Source organism: Hemitrygon akajei, chromosome 5, assembly GCF_048418815.1.
Source record: "Hemitrygon akajei chromosome 5, sHemAka1.3, whole genome shotgun sequence".
NCBI lineage: Eukaryota > Metazoa > Chordata > Chondrichthyes > Myliobatiformes > Dasyatidae > Hemitrygon > Hemitrygon akajei.
The window spans coordinates 17365725-17389721 of NC_133128.1; the positions used below are offsets into that span (position 1 = coordinate 17365725).

Genomic DNA, 23997 nt, shown 5'->3' on the forward strand with positions numbered 1-23997 from the left:
TAAATTTAAAGTTTGTATATGTAACTATCCAACCGAGATTCATCATCTCGCAGGTCTTTACAGGAGAGAGAGAAATACACTTGAAATTTACAAAAAGCTACTTAAGCAGAAACCAACAAACACCAATGTGCAAAAGACAAACTGTAAAAATAAAGTTATACTGAGAGCATGAAATGTAAAGAGTTGTAATGAATTATAAACCTTGTTTCTTTGCTAATGACGTTACTAGCAAGGGCTATAAAATTACCTTTTGATGTTAGGTCCATTTTGTTGAATATATGCAAACACAAAGAAATTATTTGCCATTTCTGCTTTTCCTGCCTGTGGTTATCCTTCTGGCCCATCTTTTAATGGCTCGATTTCCATTTCCACTTTTGTTTTTTTTATATAAAATTCAGAATCAAGTCAAATCAAGCCACTTTTTATTGTCATTTCAACCATAACTGCTGGTACAGTAAGTACACAGTAAAAACGAGACGTTTTTCAGGACCACAGTGTCACATGAAACAGTACAAAAACTAGACTGAACTACGTAAAAGCAACACGGAAAAAAAATACACTAGACTACAGACCTACCCAGGACTGCATAAAGTGCACAAAACAGTGCAGGCATTACAATAAATAATAAACAAGACAATAGGGCAGTAAGGTGTCAGCCCAGGCTCTGGGTATTGAGGAGTCCGATAGCTTGGGAGAAGAAACTGTTCAGGTTTACTATCAGTGACATGTCGTGCAGTGCATTGCAATATTAATAATAAAAACCGTAAATAACAGAAAGTATATATACTTAAAATTTTAAATTAATTAAGTAGTGCAAAAAGAAAAAAGTAGTGAGGTGGTGTTCATGGGTAAAATGTTGATTCAGAAATCTGATGGCAGAGGGTAAGAAGATGCTCCTAAATTGTTTAGTGTGTCTCTTTGGGCTCCCTGTATCTTCTTCCTATTGGTAGCAATGAGAAGAGGGCATGTTCTAGATGATGGGGGTCTTTAATGATGGATGCCACCTTTTTGAGGCAATGCCCCTTGAAGATGTCATAGATGCTGGGGAGGCTAATGCCCATGATGGAGCTGACTGAGTTTACAACTTTCTGCAGCTTATTTCAATCCTGTGCAGTGCTGCTCCCTCCCTCCATATAGCCAGTTAGAAAACTCTCCAGAGTACATCTGTAGAAATTTCCAAGTGTCTTTCATGAAAAACCAAACACCTAAATATTGTTTCGTTTCTGCTTTAAATTATTTGGAACATAAAATGTTATGTTCCAAATAATTTAACCTTTGAGATTTTCTTGGCTTTGTCATGTTCTGTCTTGCATCCACCTGTTTAATCTGGATTCTTGCTCTCATTACCACCTTTGTGGCTTTCATTCATCCACTACATCTCATAAATGGTTAACTAGATTTTATTGGAATGTATTTTTCCAAGAGTCTGCTCAACACCATGTTAACTGCCTCCCATTTCTGTTCCCCGTCATTGGCTGCTAATTTGTCCTGTCTATTTTGTTTTCCGAAGTTGTAATTTCCCAGGCTCTGAAAACTGGGTTTCCTCCAACCACTAACCTGATCTTTGTTCCACTTCAGACCTTCTTAATTATTATCATGAAGCACATTCTATTTCTGGTTCTACTTGCCCAGATATTCACCATTCCTCTACTTCCCTTCACTGCTCTGGGTTATTCTGCATTACTAGATCAAGCAGTGAACTCTCCCTTGCAGAGTTACTGGATTAGGAAGAACTGACACACAAGTTGTAGGAACCCCTTGTTCACTCCTTCTGGCCAATTAATATTAAGCTTTAAATCTTCCATAATTATTGGTCCCTTCTCTATTAATATATTTCCTTGTTTTTTGCCCACCACTATCCCCCCTCCCCCCAAACCGAGGATCACAGAGGACTTGTGTAAGCTGATCATTCATCGAATTGAATCAAAGCTCATCTGAACTTATTTTCTTTCCTTATACATTAATTTCTTTGGTAAACAAAAATCTATGCAACTTGGGTTTAAAATTAACATTTCACTTGGCTTCATCCGTCAAACTAATGAAGCGAAGTCAGTTACGCAAACAGCAGTACTTCATATTCAGCCTGGGTCGTTTACAACCCAGTAGCATAAACATTGAACTTTCTGGCTTTTGGTAAACCACTCCCCCATTCTCCTGATCTAGAAAGTCCTTCACTCACCTCAGCCCCCATCACCCTGTTTCTTTCCCCTCCTCACCTCCACCACTTGATTCTATGCTCCACCTTCCTCTCCAATAAGATTCCACCATCTTCAGCCCTTTGTCATCTCCACCAATCATCTCCCAGTTTCTGGTGTTACTTCCACTCTCCCCTCCTCCATCTGCCTATCACCCTTCCTCAGCTGGATCCACCATCATTTCTTTCCACCTTTTATACAGACTATCTCCCCTTCGTCTTTAAGTCTGGACCCACAACAGTGACTGCCCATTTGCCTCCCTAAATGCTGCCTCACCCACTAAGTTCCTCTAGGAACTAGTCTGTAGCTTCCTTAGTTGATGGTCCTGGGTTCCAAATTAACCACTGTGTAAAAGTGTTAGCCAACTTCACTCCTGAATGACTAGCTCTATTTTTTTATCGTCTCATTCACAGTGATGGTAGATCCCAGCATAATGGGGCTAGAGAAATGTCTTAAGAGGAACTGAATGAATGAACCATCTCAGTTTCTTTCTGAGATCCACATTATCATGAAGCCTAGCCTTCAGCCACTTCGTTTCATTCCACATGACATCAAGAATAAGAAAACTGAATACTGTAATACATGTGGCCAGAATACAACCAGGAGCGGTAAAAAGACCTGTACTCTCGAACTAACCGTGCTCCCAACCAAGTTATTCCAGAGCGCATGGAGGAAACCCACACAGTGACAGGGAGAATGTACAAACTCCATACAGACAGCAGCAGAAAAATGAATCCCGGTCACTACTGCCGCTGCAAAGTGATGCGCTAACCGCTGTGCTACACCCACTAAAAAGCTACATTGATGAAAACTCACTGATCTGAAACATTATCCTAAAATGCTGCCTGATCTGCTGATTCAAATATTTTAACCTTTTGCTTACAATTGTTGAAAAATAGTGCATAGATCAGTATGAAGATAAAAGAATTATATTATTAGTGTGGCTTAACCATTGAGAGGAACAAAAGAAGACAATTAAATGTAGGAGAAATATTTGATGGAACAGGCTTGTTGGAGTAGATATCTAAGGCCAAGGGTGGGTTGAGAGGTGGGGGACACAACTTCTGAGGAAAGAAATGGTTGTTCCATACTGAGGTGAGGAAAAATTTCACTCTTAAGGTAGAGAATATTTGGAATTTTCTATTCCAAAAGTCTTATGTTTACTCAAAGCAGATTTCAAGGCTTTAAGTAAATCAAGGGATTTGAAGATGGTGCTGATAAGTGACCTTGGGGTAGAACCTGGAATTTACTGAATGACAGAGCAGGCACCAAGGGCCTAGTGGCTCTCCACTCATCTTATTTCAAAAGTCTTTAGCCTAAATTTTCATTGTCAACATGTTTCAAAGATTCGAATACTTAAAATATACAATCAAATAATTGAATTCTGAATTGGTAGACAGAATTTCCCCAACACTTTTTATTAAAAAAGAGATACCGCAGGTGCTGACCCAACGAGCTTGTACTGCCCAGTTACACCCATGTGACCAATTAACCTGCTAACCAGTACACCTTTAGAATGCGGAGGGACACCGAAGCACCCGAGGAAACCAACGCGGTCAGGGGAGGACATACAAACTCCTTACAGACAATAGTGGAATTGAACCCAGGTCACTAGCACTGTAATAGCATTACTCTGCTACCTTACCTTACAGCCCCAACTTATTTATTGCATATATTTCATTTCCCTTACACTCTCTCTCTCATACATCTATTTCTAACATTAGATCGATATCGTTCTTCTTTCTCATAGCTGTAAAGCAGTGGTTGTACACTCAATCAGAAACAAGAGAAAATCTGCAGATGCTGGAAATCCAAGTCCTGCCAAAGGGTCTTGGTCCGAAACGTCGACTGTAGTCTTTTCTGTAGATGCTGCCAGGACTGCTGAGTTCCTCCTGCATTTTGTGTGTGTTGTACACTCAATAACCACTTTATTTAGTACACTTGCACATTGCTTGTAATTGCAAATGTCTAACCAGCTGATCATGTGGCAGCAACTCAATGCATAAAAGCATGTAGAGGTGGTCAAGAGGTTCAATTGTTGTTCAGACCAAATGTCAGAATGGAGAAGAAATGTAATCTAAGTGATTTTGTCCATGAAGTGATTGTTGCTCTAGACAGGGTGGTTTGAGTAATCTCAAAAATTGCTCATCTCCTGGAATTTTCATGCATAAAGGTCTCTAGAGTTTAGAGAGAATGATGCAGGAAACAAGAAGCATCCAGTGAGCTGCAGTTCTGTAGGCAAAAACGCCTTGTTAATGAGAGAGTTCAGAGGAGAATGCTCAAGCTGGTTCAAGTTGACAGAAAGGTGGCAGTAACTTGAATGGCCACAGTTACAACAGTGGTGTGTAGAGGAGCATCTCCAAATGCACACAAGTTGAACCTTGAAGTGGATGGGTTACAGCAGCAGAAAACCATAGGGGCAGAAGTAGGCCATTTGGCCCATCGAGTCTGCTCTGACCATGACTATATATTCAGTGGCCAATTTATTAAGGACAAGACGTACATTGTTAAACAGAAGAACATTCTTTTTAAGGCTAATTTTCAGATCAGCATAGTGCTGTCTAACTTTAAACGTTAAGTGTTTAGAATGACTGATAAGTTCAATTCACCCTCATCTGCAGATTTATATAGTTTTCATTCTGATTTAATACAATCCTTGTCTTAATTCTTGATGTTGGTGTTGTTGGTTATGACTTTCAAAGTTCTGTATTTCTCAAAAGCATATTTGAGGAAAACTACTATTTAGAACATTTAATTTCAAGTCAAAAGTATGCCAATGAATAATGAACACCGTATGATTACACTTCCTGTACCAAAGTAATGAAACATATTCTGTCTCTCAGCCTCAGTTGTTCAAACTCTGTAAGGAGAATACATAGATGACCCTTTCGTAGCCAACAAATGCACTTAGAGATTGGGTAAAAGAGCCTCTAAAGATACCCAAGTTTGAAATTATACAAAATAGCAATGATAACTGACATCAATTCGTTGAGAACATTTTGATTTTTTTTAATTGCTTACAGCTGTATTTGTTGGAGGCTATATCTGAAGAGTACTGCTGACAGGAATATTGTGTGTTAGTACATCAACTGAAGTGTTGGCAAATAATGTGAGACTTGGCAAATGGCATAACATTAACTGTTATTGTTGACTCCACAACTTCTTAAAATGCTCTGGCTCCACTTCAAGTGTCTGGTCTGTTTTAAAATATAGAAAGAGTTTTTTTCCCCCATTCCCTAGAGTATACAGCTGCACTTGTGTCAAACATCATAAAAACTGGTATACAAGTTGCCCACATGAGCCCCCTGCATTATGTCCATGAATAATGAGCATAAACACAGTACTTAACCACAATTCTGACTGTGCCTTTCTTTCTAAATCAGTATTACCATCTCTGCAAATGGTACATCAAACTCCCAGCTTTCTACGGAGTACGAACATCTGATCGAAATTTAGCAGATGAACTAAACTGCAGATTTAGCAGCATATTGTTATTTACCCCATAAGATATTAATTTATTGCTGGGTTAGTGTCCTACTCTGCATCAAGGACTTAATGCTTAGGTGGCCAATCTAGTGTAGATCTCATTTACCTATGTTAAACTGTATCACCTAATCATTAGCGCATCTTTACTTATTCAGATCTTCCTGAATGCTGAACTTGGTCTCTAGCTTTTCATCCACTAAAAACTTGTTAATATTAATAAACACTATATCATTTATAAATAAGATAGGACCCAGATTAAAAACCTGTAGTGATTTTTAGACTTTGGCTAAAGAAATTCCTCATTTCTATTCTAAATGGACCTACTAGTAATCTGAGACTGTGCTCTCTGATGCTAGACTCCCCCCACATCCTCTCCACATCCACACTATTGCTGCTGTCTTTAGTGTTCTGCCACCATTTGCCTCCAGTGCAATAATGATTATGGTTTTAGAAAATTTCTTTAGCAGTCAAGTATCTCACCAGCCATTAATTAAATTACTTCACATAACCACTCAATGATTACTGCTTCAGGAGGCAGTAATTCAGACTAACGAGGCTCTACAAACAAGCTCTCTTGTCCTATTTCCTGCCTTCTTCTCATAGCCCTGAATTTCTTTTCCTTTCAGAAACTTATCCAACTTCCTTTATTACTCTATAAGCAAATCTATTTCAGAGCTGTCACCTCTGGCACTGTGTACCAGATATTAACTATTTGTTATCTAAGGCATTTTCTTCATGGTACATTTGGTTTTTTCACCAATCATTTATGAACCCCATTCCTTAACCATTTTCCAATTTGAATAGCTTCTTATTGAAGATCCATTCTATCGAGACATTCATGATTTTAAGTCCCTTTACCAGGGATTAAAAATCTCTGTTTGGAGAACAACCCTGGTTAATAAGACCATAGAATAAGAAATCAAAGGAACAGGCCCATTATGTAATCTATACTAATCCTATCAGCCTGCACATCATCATGGACTCCATGATAGGAACCCCTGGTCTAAATGCTTCTTAACTGTTGGTATTGTATGTTTTTACAAACTCGCTGGAGCATTTTCTATGCACTTTGTTTTAAATAAAAATCCCTATAAATTCCATTTAAAGTTTTCCCCCATTTAAATCTATGTTCTCAGATATTTGACATTTCCATCCTGGGATAAAAAAGACTCTGACCATCTATCCTATATGGGCCTCTCATAATTTTATATACTTCTGTCAAGTCGCCAACTTCTCCTTATAGCTCATGTACTCCAATCCAGAACAACATCTCAGTGAACCTTTTCTGTACCCTCTCCAAAGCCTCCACATCCTCCTGCAATGTGGCTGCCAAAACCACACACAATATACCAAACTTCTGCACAGCTGTGATGTGACTTTCCAACTTATTTATTCAGTACCCTGACAGGTGAAGCTAAGTATACCGGACACTTTCTTTACCATTTTATCCAACAGTTTTGCCAAATTCACGCTTCTCCAGTTTATCCACATAATTAAGTTTCCTCATTCGCAGAATTATGTTAGTCAGTAATCTGCATACCCTCCAAGACCTTTGCACCTGGTCTAAATAACTCTCTACATCATGTGCAGCTGATCCTGCCACTAAGTTAACAAATCTCACGACATATGCAGGTGATATTAAACCTGATTCTGAAGATTCTTCATGACTTCCTTTTCTTGCATGCCATGCCTCCATTTTTAAAGCTGTATTAGACCAACTAAAATAATGAACTTCACAAAAAAGATTTTTAGATAGATTTACCAGAAATTCAATTCTATCATTTGACTTTAAATAAGTCTCCAAAAATAATTCCACAATAATTACTGATTTTTATTTTAAAGTAATAGATATGATTAATATAAAGACTGACAAAAAATCTTGTTAAATAACAATGTATTTTGAGATATAATTGAGTAGTTTTGTAATTCATAAAAATTGTAATGATAAGCTGCTTATTTTCCCACAACCTATGGACTCATTTTCAAAGACTCTTCATCTCACATTCTTAATATTTATTGCTTATTTATTTATTATTACTTCTTTAATATTTTCTTTTTGCACATTGGTTGGTTGTCTGTCCTGTTGGGTGCAGTCTTTCATTGATTCTATTGTGGGTCAGGAGACGAATCTGAAGGTGACATATATGTGCTTTGTTAATAAGCTTACTTTGAACCTTGATAATTTCTAGACACCCCTTAGACTCAGTAGAAGGGCAATTAGTGTGCATCCACTTGGTAGGCTAAAATGACCTTCAGCTACATCATTCTTCTTCTTCGGTTGTCCATTGAAATCCGATGACGACGTCCACTCCTTTAACTGTGAGATCTTTGATGACTATACAGTCCTATCCTGGACCCACAAGCTCTATTGCAGGTGGGACACGTATATGTGGTAGTGGTGGTGGTAGTGATGGCAACCATGGCTGCATTTCTCCTGGCTCTCTTCTGCTGTCTTCTGGTTGTTCTTTCCGTCTCCAGAATACAAACCCCGCACCTACTCAGCAGTCGCCAAGCGATACGGTCAGCAGCAACATTGGGTCTGATCTTGCATTTCCTTAAAGCATAAGGATATATTGCAACCCTTTTCACTGCCCTGTCTCGTCTTCTCATTATAAAGTCATGGCATCATAAAGTAATACAGAATATAAAACAGGTCCTTCAGCCCAACCTGTCCATGTCAATGAGGCCGCCCATTGAAGCAAGTTGCATTTGACCATCTTTAACCCCTATCCCTCTAAGCCAGGGGTTCCCAACCTTTTTTATGCCATGGACCAATACGATTAAGCAACAGGTCCGTGGACCCCTACAGCCTTTCCTATCCATGCACTTATCCAATTTTGTCAACCATATTGGAAGTGCAGTAGAAAAGGATGCAATTTAAAATATTGTATTTCAATCACGGCAAACTATCTCATCAAACATATCAGGGAAGCAAAAATGAAAATGCATTACATTTTCACTGTTTTAAATCTGAAGCAATCTGTCCAAGTATCTAGCAGCTTTCCTCTGCACCTTGGCTATGGATATTTAACCAGAAAATATTATGTCTTCCAATCCTGCAACTTTCCAAGAATAGTTAAACTGTTCCAAACCTCACGTTTTCAGCAAACCTGACTTTAATCACTCTATGACCTTTATCCTTTCTTGTGTTTGCCAAGCCAGTAGATTTTGGAAACCATGATCTAAGCTTCGCCATTTATCGTTCACCCTTTATGATGCACTTTAATTTTTTTTCCATTTAACCAAACTTTTGGACACCCTTTAACTCTTTTCACTTTGATAATACACTTCATAGAATCTTCTTTTATCATACTCAAAAGAAATACATACATAAAGGGACAGACACAAGAGATTCTACAGATGCTGCACATCCAGAGTAACACACACAAAATGCGAGAGGAGTTTAGCAGGTCAGCAAATACTTAAAAAAAGGAATAATCAGTCGATGGTTCAGGCCAAGATCTTTCATCAGGACTGGAAAGGAAGGGGGAAGAAGCCAAAATAAGGTGGTGGTGGGACGGGAAAGGCTTCAAGCTAGAAAGTAATAAGTGAAGCCAGGTGAGGATGGAAGGTAAGTTCAAAGTTCAAAGTAAATTTATTATCAAAGTACATGCTGGATTTTTATATATATAAAGTTTCAGATGGTGTGGCCTGATCAGCGCTCTGATCGCAACATCATCAAGGCTCTCTGGGATTACCAGGAGAGACAGAAGCAAGCAAGACTGTCATATGTCTGCAGCAAGTTCTCAAAGATGCTTGGAACAACCTTCCAGCTGAATTTCTTATAAAACTGCATGACAGTGCACCTGAGAGGACTGACAAAGTTTTAAAGGCAAAGTATTGATTTGATTTAGTTTGTTACTGTTCCTTATAGTAATTTAATATTTAGAAATGTTTCAATGTATTAGTTTTGAAAGCATCTTCGCTTTACAGAATTTTTTACATGCGCCTGAGACTTTTGCACAGTACCATACAATGCTGAGATTCATTTCCTTGTGGGCATACACAGAAACAGAACAGAATCAGTGAAAGATCACACCCAAAAGGACAGAAAAACAACCAATGGGTAATGTGGAAACACAAAATAAAAACAACAATAAATAAATAAGCAATAAATATCAAGAACATGAAATAAAGAGTCCTGGAATATGAGTCCATAGGTATGGGAACAGTTCAGTGTTGGGACGAGTGAAGTTACTCCCTTTGGTTTAGAACCTGATGGTTGAGGGGTAATAACTGTTCCTGAACCTGGTGGAGAGAGTACTGAGATTCTGAACCTTCTTCCTGATGAAAACAGAGAGACAGGAGCGTGGCCTGAGTAGTGGGGGTTCTTGATAATTGATGCTGCATTCCTGCGACAATGTAATGTGCTCAGTGGTAGGGAAGGGCCTCACTCATGATGGACTGAGCTGTATCTACTACTTTTTGTAGGATTTTCCTTTCAAGGTGTTGCATAATAGGCCATGATGCAACCAATCAATATACTTTCCACCACACATCTATAGAAGTTTGTCAAAGTTTTGGATGTCATGCCGAATCTTTGCAAACTTCTAAGGAACGATCCAGAATGAGGGGTCACAGTTTAAGGATAAAGGGGAAGCCTTTTAAGACCGAGATGAGGAAAAACTTCTTCACACAGAGAGTGATGAATCTGTGGAATTCTCTGCCACAGGAAACAGTTAAGGCCGGTTCATTGGCTATATTTAAGAGGAAGTTAGATATGGCCCTTGTGGCTAAAGGGATCAGGGGGTATGGAGAGAAAGCAGGTACAGGGTTCTGAGTTGGATGATCAGCCATGATCATACTGAATGGCGGTGTAGGCTCAAAGGGCTGAATGGCCTACTCCTGTACCTATTTTCTATGTTTCTAAGGAAGTAGAGGCACTGTCATGCTTTCTTCATAATTGCAATTATGTGCTAAGCCCAGGATAGATTCTCTGAAATGGTAACAGTGAGGAATGTAAAGTTGTTGATACACTCTCTGACGAGGACTAGCTCACAGACCTCCAGTTTCCTCCTCCTGAAATCAATAATCAGTTCCTTGGTCTTGCTGACATTGAGTAAGAGGTTGTTGTGGCACCACTCAGCCAGATTTTCAATCTCCTTCCTATATGCTGATTTGTCACCACCTTTGATTCAGCCAATGACAGTGGTGTCTTCAGCAAACTTAAGTATGGCATTGGAGCTCTGCTTAGCCTCAGCCTTAAGTATAAAGTGAGCAGAGCAGGGGGCTAAGCCCACAGCCTTGTGATGCACCTGTGCTGATGGAGATTGAGGAGATGATGTTCTTGTCAATCCGAACTGACTGGGGTCTGCAAGTGAGGAAATAAAGGATCCAATTGCACAAGGAGGTTTTGAAGCCAAGGGCTTGAAGCCCATTGATTAGTTCTGAGGGGATGATGGCATTGAATGCCAAGCTGTAGTCAATAAAGACCATCCTGACGTATGTATCTTTGGTGTCCAGATGTTCCAGGGTTGAATGAAGAGCCAACAAAATGACATCTGCTATGGAGCAGATCCAAGTTGCTTCTCAGGCAGGAGTCAATGTGTTTCATCACCAACCTCTCAAAGTTCTTCATCACAGTGGAAGTAAGTACTACTGGACGATAGTTATTGATGCAGGTTACCATGTTCTTCCTGGGCACCAGTATAACTGAAGCCTAGCTGAAGCAGGTGGGTACCTCGGACTGCTGAAGCAAGAAGTTAAAGAGATCAGTGAACTTTGCCAGCCAGTAGACTAGCACAGATCTTTAGTACTCAGCCAGCTACCCCATCTGGGCTGGATGCTTTCTGTGGGTTCACCCTCTTGAAAGATGTTCGCACATTGGCATCAGGATCTGAAATCATGGGGTCATCAGGGGCTGTGGGAATTTGTGAAGGTTCCTCCATATTTTTACAGTCAAAGCGAGCACAGAAGCCATTGAGCTCATCCGACAGTGAAGCCTTGTTGTCATCTATGTCACTTGGTTTCACTTTGTGAGAGGTAATAGCATCAAGTTCTTCCACAGTTGGTGAGTATTCTTCAGTGATTCAATTTTGGTCCAAAATTGCCACTTCACATGTAAGATGGCTTTCCAGAGATAGTGCCTGAAACTCTTGTATCTTGGCTGCCAGACCTCAATGCCACTGATCTGGCCCTCAGCAAATTGTGGATCTCATGGTTCATCCAGGATTTCTGGTTGGCAAAGACTTAATGATTTCATGGGACACACTCATCTACAATTGTTTTTATAAAGTCCGTGACAACCGTGGTGTATTCATTCGCGTCCTGACTCTTGAGCACGGCCCAGTCTGCCAACTCAAAGCAACCCCATAGCCACTCCTCTGCCTCTGCAACCATCTCTTTATTGCCCTCATCTCTGAAGCCTTGCTCTTCAGCCTCTGCCATTATGCAGGTAGGCGAAGGAGAGCCAAGTGATCAGATTTCCTGAAATGTGGTCTAGGCATGGAACAGTAGGCATTTCTTATCATAGTATAGCAGTGGTCGAGTGTGTCAGGTTGAAGGCTACCTAGACAGAATATGAGGTATTACGTGTTCAGCCTAAGAGTGACCCCCATTGTGGCAGTAGAGGAGGCCATGAACTGACATGTCGAAATGGGAATCAGGACTCAGATTACAACCAACATACTAAAAATGTTGGAGGAACTCAGCAGGTCAGGCAGCATCTATAGAAATGAATAAACAGTCAACGTTTCAGGCCGAGACCCTTCTTCAGGACTGGAAAGGAAGGGGGAAGATGACAGAAGGACAGAATTAAAATGATTGGCCACCAGAAATCTTGCTTGCTGTGGACAGAGCAAAGGGGCTCAACAAAGGGATCTCCCAATCTATGTCAGGTCTCACCGATGTACAGTAGGCTGCATTGGAGCATCAATATACATAAAAGCAAGTTTTTTTGTAACAAATCCTGAGTATATACCTAAGAATTTCTTTGAAATCTACAGTAATTTTAAGTTAAAAGCATCATCTTCAGTAACAAGGGAGATATTAATTCAGAACTGGAACTAGAAGAATAAATGATTGGTTTGAATGTTTGACTGCAAACAAAGGTTATTGAAAATAGCTTACGTCATTTGTGCCAATTGAGCTCAAGCGCATCAGAATACTGAAAGGGAAAGATAAAAGAAAAATATTGGAACAACAGTAGACAGGTCACTGAAAAAGAGATACTATTGACCTAAATAGTTCTTTCTTTCCCGAAGATTCCATGAATCTGTCTGACAAACTGTTTGTTGTCCTACAGTAAATTTGCTCTATTTTCTGGAAAAGAATATTTGTATTCATTCCCTGCTGCTTCCTTAAAATAGATTTCAGTTACTTTCTCAACCCCACCCCCCTTGCTTTACACAATGGTTTAAGAAGTTCACAAAACTGCTATTGATTTTGTAAAGCAACACCAATTTCTTTTTCTCCCAACTATCTTCAATCAGCAACTTTAAGCAGGTGAAGATTACCTGTCCTTTTCCATTAAAACAGCACAAACATAGATCACCTAATCTTCAATGCTGTTCAGTATTTAAATATATAAATTCATCTTTAATTACATTGACATGGACATATCTGAAACTGAAGAAAGCAAATTGTTTCTGCTTTTCTTTAATCCTCACGTGTTCGGCTTCATGCCTGGAATGTGTATAAATATTGTGCTAGCTAATTGATTACAATCTGCATACTGGAGCTCCTCAAGAAGGGGTTGATTACTAGTTTGAAGCAATTTGCCCAGAAGAGTGGAAACTGCCAATAATCAATTCTTAGGGCAAGTTTCCTATTCAAACTCTGAGAAGGAATGGACCATCATTTAAGCAATCTCATCTTGTACATTGACATGAGATTATTATTGTCAAATAGAATATCACTTTATATAGATAAGTCTATGTATTCTAAAGGTTATAAAATAACACACGTAAAGTATGATGTGTTGGTACTAAGACATGATAAGGATGCCCAAGAAATGTTTTCCTGATCAGCAACATCCATGCCCCTTAAAAATAAATAAGTATATGCTAAATAGACCAAGATATCAATAAATACCCTGTCCCGTTAATGAACATCAGTGAAGGATATTTTTCAACATGTCTCACTGTGGGCTGTGCACTACCTGTAATGCCTAGCAAAGCACAAGGTCTACAGAAGATGTCATCTCAAACACTATCTATATATTTGCCAACTATATATTGTTGGCAGAATTTCAGATGGTGACATGAACGCTTCCTGGTTGAGATAGATCAGCTGATTGAGTGGTGTTGCAGCAATACCCTTGCAAGCAACATCAATAAGACCAAGGAATTGATTGTGGACCACAGGAAGGGGAAATGGAGGGGACACACACCAGGAATCAGAATTTGAAAGGGTGAGCAGTTTCAACTTATTGTGTGTCAGCATCTGCGAGGATCTATCCTGAGCCCAACATATTGATGCAACTACAAAGGCACAACAGTGGCTACATTTCATTATGAGTTTGAGGAGGATTGGTATGTCACCAAAGACAAAGACACTATCAACTTTCTACAGATGTATTGTAGAGAGCATTCTAACTGGTTACATTACTGTCTGCTATGGAGGGGCCACTGCACAGGATCAGAAAAAACTGCAGAAATTTGTAAATACAGCCAGCTCCACCATGGGCACTAGCCTCTTCAGCATCAAGACCTTTAAAAGATGATGCCTCAAAAAGACGACACTCACCATCCAGGGAATGCCCTCTTCTCATTGCTACCATTCAAGGTGGTGGTACAGGAGCCTGAAGATACACATTGTTTCAGGTACAGCTTCTTCCCCTCCACTATCAGATTTCTGAATGGACAATGAACCCATGAACACTACCTCAATATTTTCCCCCATCTCTTTCTGCATTAATACACACACACACACGCACATTTCAACTTTTGCAAAGTATTGTATATATGAGATTTTTAAAAAATATTTAATAGTTTTTATTACGTATTGCAATGGACTGCTGCACAAAACAAATTTCAAGACATATGCCAGTGATTCTGATAGAGTTGAAAAATGCTTTGCAAAACTAGTAGTGAATGTATTATAAGCCAATTGTATTAGCAAAGCTTTTCAAAATCAATAGTAACACAAAAAGCACTGGAGGAACTCAGTGCACCAGGTAGCATCTTTCTATAGGGGGAAAATGGATGGTCAATGCATCAGGTGGAGACTGACAATAAAGATATAACAGCTGAGATTTATGAAGATATGCCACTTCTGGAAGATGGCAACTGTGAGGAATGAGCTAGGATTTTCTTGAACATATGTAAGGCAATGAGGAGACAGATGGTATGAATAATATTACATAAGTAGGAAGTACCCATTTCCCTGAGCATAGGGGTCCAAAGCAAGGAGGCATTGATTTAAAAAAATTGGGGGAAGCAAGAGAGAGCAAGGTAGGAAAAATAAATCTTCACTAAAGGGCAGTTGATATCTGGAAATCACTACCTGAAAATGCAGTGAAGTTCTACTTCCCGAGTGAATTCATCCCTGAACATCTATCCTGGGCCCAACATATTGATTCAATTACGAAGAAAGCAAACCAGCAGCTATATTTCATTAAAAGCTTGAAGAAATTTGGTATGTAATTCTTGCAAATGAGTAACATATGGTGACATATATGTACTTTGATAATAAAATTTACTTTGAACTTCGAAGTGCATTTTGAGACCAAGGCAGCAGAAATTGTAAATGTTTGCATCATACTCTCTTCAGTTACCAGGTACAGATTTCATAGCACAAGGAGCAAAAGAAACAAAACTTGTGGAGGAAAATAATATTAACAATAAGGACCTTAATATTTTGTCAAGAAATTAGTCTAGAGAAACTTAACCCCTCTACTAGATAGCCTAGATTATAGTTTCTTGATATAGCCCAGCAAAGCCTTGCCCTACAACCTCATGTCAGTGGGACCAAATTCTGCTCTAATTCCACCTACAAGTTTGAGTTAGCACCACCACAGTGGGCCAGATGTCACAAAACATTGAATGCAGGAAGAAGAGCCTAGTGGCATGATGTCAAAGCATCAACCTTTCCCTCAGCATAATAAAACAGCTGATATGATAACTGACTTAGAGAAGCAGACCAGAACATCACCCTTATGTCTATGAATGGTGCACAGGTGAAGATGTTTGAGAACTTCAAATTCCAAGGTTAAGAATATCACCAAAAGGTTGTCCTGATCTAACCATGTTGATGCTGCAGCCAGCAAAGCACACTACTGCCTCAACTTCCTTAGGTTAAGGAAACTTGGACCGCATCAATTTTTAAAAGATGCACCATTATCAGGAGGCATCACACCTTGCTGTGGCAACTGTTCTGCATGACCCCACAAGAAATTGCAGTGTGTTACAGACACAGTCAGTCCATCAGAAAAGAAAAACAGCCTCACGTCTCCTCCACTGACTGTCTGCTCTTCTTGTTGCCTTGGGAAAGCAGCCATCATAATAAAGAACCCTTCCTTTGGTCATTCTCTCTGCTCTATCATTGAACTGAAGATACAAAAGCTTGAATATACTCACCACCGGGCTCAAGGACAGTTTCTATCCAGCAACTAAGACTCTTGAATGAATCTCTGGTACGATAACAAAGAATTCTTGATCTTAGTCTACCTCCGGTCCTGTTCACCCTGTACACATCTGACTTCCAATATAACTCGGAGTCCTGCCATGTGCAGAAGTTCGCTGATGACACGGCCATAGTGGGGTGTGTCAGGAATGGACAGGAGGAGGAGTATAGGAAACTGATACAGGACTTTGTGATATGGTGCAACTCAAACTTCCTGCGTCTCAATGTCACCAAGACCAAGGAGATGGTGGTGGACTTTAGGAGATCTAGGCCTCATATGGAGCCAGTGATCATTAATGGAGAATGTGTGGAGCAGGTTAAGACCTACAAGTATCTGGGAGTACAGTTGGACGAGAAGCTAGACTGGACTGCCAACACAGATGCCTTGTGCAGGAAGGCACAGAGTCGACTGTACTTCCTTAGAAGGTTGGCGTCATTCAATGTCTGCAGTGAGATGCTGAAGATGTTCTATAGGTCAGTTGTTGAGAGTGCCCTCTTCTTTGTGGTGGCGTGTTGGGGAGGAAGCATTAAGAAGAAGGACGCCTCACGTCTTAATAAGCTGATAAGGAAGGCGGGCTCTGTCGTGGGCAAAGTACTGGAGAGTTTAACATCGGTAGCTGAGCGAAGGGCGCTGAGTAGGCTACGGTCAATTATGGAAAACCCTGAACATCCTCTACATAGCACCATCCAGAGACAGAGAAGCAGTTTCAGCGACAGGTTACTGTCGATGCAATGCTCCTCAGACAGGATGAAGAGGTCAATACTCCCCAATGCCATTAGGCTTTACAATTCAACTGCCAGGACTTAAGAACTTTTTTTAAAGCTATTATTAATGCTTTTTGAGTTAGTGATTTAGATGCATATCATATTATAACTGAGTTAAGTATTGTATGTAATGAGTTTTTGCTACAACAAGTGTATGGGACATTGGAAAAAATGTTGAATTTCCCCATGGGGATGAATAAAGTATCTATCTATCTATCTATCTATCTAATCATGGCTCTTGCACTTTATAGTCTACCTGCACTGCACTTCCTCTGTAACTGTAACACTATATTCTGCATTCTGCTCTTTTTGTACTAACTCAATGCACTTATGATTTGAAATGACCCAAATGGATGGCATGCAGGACAGAACTGTTCCATTGTATCTTGGTACATGCGACAATAATTAAGTTATTAGCTCCAAGATTCTGGAAGATTAGAAAGTACAAACAAAAGGTGAAGTGTGAATTGTACATTATTCTGACAACAGCTCAGTCAAAAAATCAAAATTGTCCTAGAACAAATGTAAGCAATCAGCATATGCTATGCCTGGTGGTTCAGATAGAGTATGCCAAAATCCATTCTTAAGGACACATTGAAAAGCATGTTAGAAAACTGTAGTACATTTAGATAGAATGAACATGTTACACAGGGCCGATATGTTTGAAAATTCAGAGGTTTTCAAGATTTGCTTGGAGCATTTGATGTCATATGATCATTATATAATTAAGTGTTTATATTGATGGACACACATGTTTAACAAAAGTTAAAAAAACAAATTACTTTTTTCAGATGAAGAGGCTATTTCTCACGGGATACAGCAAGGATGAAAACTGAGGTCTCAGTTATTTTCTGTACAATCTGATAAAGACTTGTTAGTAGCTGAGCCCTCAGTATTTATTGATTAATGATCAAAACTGAAGACAGAATATATTCTAGTTTATACTTGATATAAAAGCCCATGGAAAAGTGAATAGAAAAGAGGTAAGCCTTCAAAGGGAATCATAGTCAAATTAATTGATGGCAGAGTGGTGGCAGAGAATAACATGTAATAAAAGGATAAATTTTGATAGGAAAAGTTAAATAGAATTATTTTTTTTAAAAATTAAAACTGTATAAACTTGAGCATATGAGGACATGAAATGCAAATATAAAAAGTAACATCATAAATTGTACCTTGAAGTCTTGCTGAGAAAAACCAGTGTACAATTTCAGCTTAACTCCAAGAATGTACCTTTGAAGACACTATAATTCATAAATTGATTTTTCAATTAAGAGGCAAACAACAAACACAAAATGCTGGTGGAACGCAGCAGGCCAGGCAGCATCTATAGGAAGAAGCACTGTTGACGTTTCAGGCCGAGACCCTTCGTCAGGACCCTTAGTGCTGCCTGGCCTGGCCTGCTGTGTTCCACCAGCATTTTGTGCATGTTGTTTGAATTTCCAGCATCTACAGATTTCCTCGTGTTTGCTCTTTCAATTAAGAGGGTTGCTTTATGAAGAGCCAGTGGGTGGGACTGCCCTATGTCCATTGACATTCTAAAGAATGAGGTTCGACAAACCCCATTTCCAGAAAAGTTGGGATATTTTCCAAAATGCAATAAAAACAAAAATCTGTGATATGTTAAGTCACGTGAACCTTTATTTAACTGACAAAAGTACAAAGATTTTCAATAGTTTTACTGACCAACTTAATTGTATTTTGTAAATATACACAAATTTAGAATTTGATGGCTGCAACACACTCAACAAAAGTTGGGACAGAGTTAAAGTAAGATTGAAAAGTGCACAGAATATTCAAGGAACACTGGTTTGGAAGACTCCACATTAAGCAGGCTAATTGGTAGCAGGTGAGGTATCATGACTGGGTATAAAAGTAGCGTCCATCAAAGGTTCAGTCTTGGCAAGCAAAGATGGGTCGTGGCTCACCCCTTTGTGCCAAAATTCGTGAGAGAATTGTTAGTCAGTTCAAAAGGAACATTTCCCAACGCAAGATTGCAGAGAATTTAGGTCTTTCAACATCTATAGTACATAATATTGTGAAAAGATTCAGAGACATCTCAGTGCGTAAAGGGCAAGGTTGGAAACCACTGTTGAATGTGCGTGATCTTCGAGCCCTCAAGCGACACTGCCTAAGAAACCGTCATGCTACAGAGACAATAATAGCCACCTGGGCTCGGGAGTACTTTGGAAAACCATTGTCACTTAACACAGTCCGTCGCTGCATCCAGAAATGCAACTTGAAACTGTATTATGCAAGGAGGAAGCCATACATCAACTCTATGCAGAAACACCGGCAAGTTCTCTGGGACCGAGCTCATCTCAGATGGACCGAAAGACTGTGGAATCGTGCTGTGGTCAGATGAGTCCACATTTCAGCTAGTTTTCAGAAAAAATGGGCATCGAGTTCTCCGTGCCAAAGATGAAAACAATCACCCTGATTGTTATCAGCAAAAGGTGCAAAAGCCAGCATCTGTGATGGTATGGGGGTGCATCAGTGCCCACAGCATGGGTGAGTTGCAAGTATGTGAAGGTACCATTGACTCTGAGGCATATATTAGGATTTTAGAGAGACATATGTTGCCATCAAGGCAACGTCTCTTCCCGGGACGTCCATGCTTATTTCAGCAGGACAATGCCAGACCACATTCTGCACAGGCTACAACAGTGTGGCTTTATAGACACAGAGTGCATGTGGTTGACTGGCCTGCTGCCAGCCCAGATCTATCTCCTATTGAAAATGTATGGCACATTATGAAGAGGAGAATCAGACAACGGAGACCACGGACTGTTGAGCAGCTGAAGTCTTATATCAAGCAAGAATGGACAAAATTTCCAATTGCAAATCTACTATAATTAGTACCCTCAGTTCCAAAACGATTAAAAAGTGTTATTAAAAGGAAAGGTATGTAACACAATGGTAAACATTCCTCTGTCCCAACTTTTGTTGAGTGTGTTGCAGCCATCAAATTCTAAATTTGTGTATATTTACAAAACACAATTAAGTTGGTCAGTAAAACTATTGAAAATATTTTCTTTGTACTTTTGTCAGTTAAATAAGGGTTCACGTGAATTAACATTATCACAGATTTTTGTTTTTATTGCATTTTGGAAAATATCCCAACTTTTCTAGAAATGGGGTTGGTATATCAATTTAAGTTGCATTATTCAAAAGAGACCAAAAGAGATTGCTTCCCCAAAACTTGATGTGATCTCAGAGGTGTTTTTCTTAAAAATTCTATCATCCAGGACACTGCAGAAGCTCCAGTGTTAAGTATATTCAAACCTGAGATTAACAGACTTCCAGGTCCTAAAGGAATCAAGGGATAGAGTAAATAGATCAGAGAGAGATAATCACTCATTAATAACTATATGGAAAGTAGAATATTGATTTTGACTACTTCAGCAACCAGAGGTCAATACAGTTAAGAGTGAAACCATGATTTGTGAAAAGTAGTCCATAGATGAAAAACATCAGAAAGGTGAATTCATGGTTACATACTTCATATAATGTATTTATACAACTCTGCTGTCCCTACATTTTTACATTAATAAGATCACTGTGAAAATACTGTTTTATTTGTTAACAGATGTACTGAAGTTAACACAAGAAATCTATCTTTATTGATAAACCTTGGAATAACTTAACTGAAGCCCATACTGATTCTCAATTCATCAACTTCGTGCAATGGCTTTGGGGAGAATCGGTGTATAAATATCTACTTCATGATTGACATCCCTTGATTTCTATAGTACCCAAAAGCTTTGAATATACTTTGCATTTGAGCTCTGAAGCCTTTGACATGAGCCAAAGTACCTGCTTCTATGCTGTACTTCTCTATGAACCAATTACATAAGAAAACTGGAAAACAGGGTGAGCCTTCATTTACTGCCAATTTTGCAACCTGGGTGATAAGATATAAGAAGATTTTACTTCAGCTGACCAAGAGTTCTGAAATTATATCTAGCAGTTCTCCAGCAAATGTAGAATTCCTCACCTTGTCATATCAATATACCAGATAGATGCCTTTCATTTAACCAGATGGTAACCAAGAGGGAACCATCAGACTGAACTCAATATTCTACCACTACTGATACTTCAACTCTTAACAAGTTGACACTGCAAACACATCATTGCCATACCTTATTGCCTAGATTAAAGACAAAAATAGCATGGAAACAATGCACTCATATAAAAAATATTTAAACTATTCAAGACACATTATTACTAAGTATTTAGTAAAATGAAATATCATCTAAGTGATAAAATGCATTAGCACACTGATTTTCTTGGCTGCTTTAACAATGTTCATTTCTTAAAACCATAATACTTTGAGATAATTTTCTAAAGTAACATTGCCCTCAGTGTGCCAATCTTTCTACAAGAATCCCATTTTAGAATTTGCCCTGACTTCTCATACTTAGCCTCCCCTTTTTAATTTGCCAACCTTTTGTCCCGGCATCATTACACTTCATCTGATCCCTGCTTCATTATCCTCTTCAGACATGCTACTTTGCTCAATTTGAAATGCAGGCAGACTAAACTCATTTGTAACAAAGGTAAACTTGAATAATGAGGCTCTTAAGAAGCTAATCCTGACATACCATGGAAAAAAGGAAAAGGGATTGAAAGAAAATCTAAGGCACGGACAGAGGTCAAGTTTTTTTATGGACTGAGAAAATATAGCAAGGCAGCGGTGAGGAGGAGGCACGTCAGCAGTTCTATTTCATTAAGAATTTGAAGATATTTGGTATGTCACCAAAGACACTTGTCAATTTCTGTAGATGTATATTGGAGAGCATTCTGATTGGCATCATCACCCTGGCATAGAAGCTCCAAGGCACAGAATCAGAAGAGGCTGCAGTGGGTTGTAGGCCTAGCCAGCTCCATTTCAGGCACAACCTTCCCCACCATTGAGGACAACTTCAAAAGGCACTGCCTCAAGAAAATAACATTTATCATTAAGTACCTTTCCTATCTAAGACATACCCTCATATCATTACTCCCAGCAGGGAGGAGCTACAGGAGCCTGAAGACCCACACACACAGTGATACAGCAAAGCTTCTCCTCTATCAAATTTCTGAACAGCCCATGTATACTACGTCATTTTTATTTGTACTTTTTTTTTTAAAAAACTTATGGTAATTCTGTCTTTGTACTGTACTGCTGCTGACAAATTTCACATCATATATGTCAATAATAATGAACACAATTCTAATAATGCTTATGATAGTACTGGTCAGAGTACCAATAAAGATGAGTCACTGTTAGACCACTGCACCCAAATGCAAATTTCCCTTCTCAAAAGGGCAATTCGTGACTAGGTTGACATTTTAAGCTGTCCATGGTCTCATGATCAGTGATTTTAATTAACTGAATTAGAATACCCCAGGTCTCTGAATAACTAATCTAATTCAGTTACCCAATCACAAAGACCACTTGTTATGAAGCAGGCAGCATTTAACAGCAAGAATGCAGTGTTGAAAAGTTTGGATAGCACACTAAAACTCACGGACAGCTCAACCAGAGACTAAGTAAGAAAACCATGAAAACCTGCCCCAATATCTTTAGACATTGGCTTCAATCACTCTGGTGTGCAAGTGCAAGGATGGAGTTTACTCAATATTCAAACCTGGATAAGCACTTTTGACAACAGATGGGTTGAGAGAGCCAAAGCAGCGCTTGGTATTGTCAGCACACATGAACCCAGACACTTATCTGTAGCTTATGTAGTCATGGAGGGTAACACTTTAGATGCATATAGATTGTTAAGAGAAGCAAGCAAGAAAACACAACTGGGCCAGATAATCAATAGTGGGTGTTAAAAGGACAGTAGTGTAATCAATGATGTCCTGGCTGAACTTCTGATGATACTACATGCTGGTGACTTTTGACTACATTTTAGCAATGTCAATAATAGAAATGCTCTGGAGATACTAAAACAAAGCTGCAGTATAAAATAACCATATACTTAGAAGGTTGTAATACTTCTGATAGTTTCAGAAAAACAAAGTAGTTGGAGATGCAAGATGCTAATGATGCAAAATGTCAAGTTTTCTAGAACGTCACAATGGTCAAGCTTTGTGGATGGGATTCAGCAATGGGACTGCTGGCTCAAACTTTACACCTGCTATTACTGATAAAATCTGAACTCTAATGTCCTGCAAACAGTACATTGGTTTATTAGGGCAATTCTAGATAGAACAGTAATTTATTAACATTTTAAACTTAGTGATGGAATTTCTAACGTACCTCTATATTTGCATGAATCTGAAAACCTACAAGTACACAACTGATTTATTGACAGCCTGTGAATATGTACTTGGAAGATCAGAGGGATGTTTGGGCAACTGCTGTGGGGCTGCAGCCATCTACTTCTTAGTGTCAATGGGGAAATTTAGTGTGCCTTCTCTCCTCAATCACCCCCAACCCACTCCGGGCCAACAATAGGGAACTGGGTCAAGCTGTGCAGAGCCGGGAGCACCAAGCAGGATCACTCCGTGAAGCCCAATGCTGGCTGCTCTTCCTATGCCTGCCGGCTCTCTTTTGTCACAGCTCTCTCTGATCCTCTCCAAAACACTTTTTGTTCAGTTCCAACACAAACAGTTTAGGTTATGAAAAGTTCTTTAAAAAACAGAACTATCATAAGCTGGGAGCTGCCTGCAAGAGACAAATGCATAATGGAGAAGCTTGGAGTGACAAATATATTCCCAGGCAGTTATTAATCTTCATAGCAAACACCATGCTATTTTGTCTTCCAAATAAATATCATTTATAACAATGTCATGTAATGAAATTGTAAACATACTAATCTGGGAATAATACACTAAAACAAATAAAAATGTTTTTGATGTATCCAGAAAGAGCCACTACATTCAAATGCATGATTCCATAGCTTTAAAGTATCTGTAATCCTAATGTTAGTTTCCTAACAATTCATCTTCTCAATCTTAATATTTAAAAAATAATTTTTCTATTACTGATTAG

At 39.1% G+C, this 23997-nt stretch overlaps 1 protein-coding gene across 3 annotated transcripts in view; it reads right to left on the bottom strand.

Annotated features, from left to right (window-relative positions):
• mrps6 (mitochondrial ribosomal protein S6) overlaps positions 1–23997 on the bottom strand; it is a 92864-nt gene that overhangs the window by 37184 nt on the left and 31683 nt on the right. The window contains exon 1 of one of the 3 annotated variants that reach the window (XM_073044864.1): positions 12750–12794. The exons of the other annotated variants lie outside the window; for them this stretch is intronic. Within the exon in view, the coding sequence (XP_072900965.1) occupies positions 12750–12779 (30 nt within the window). The 5' untranslated portion in view covers positions 12780–12794. Of the gene's footprint in view, positions 1–12749; positions 12795–23997 lie in introns of those variants that run through there. 3 annotated transcript variants of the gene reach the window in all.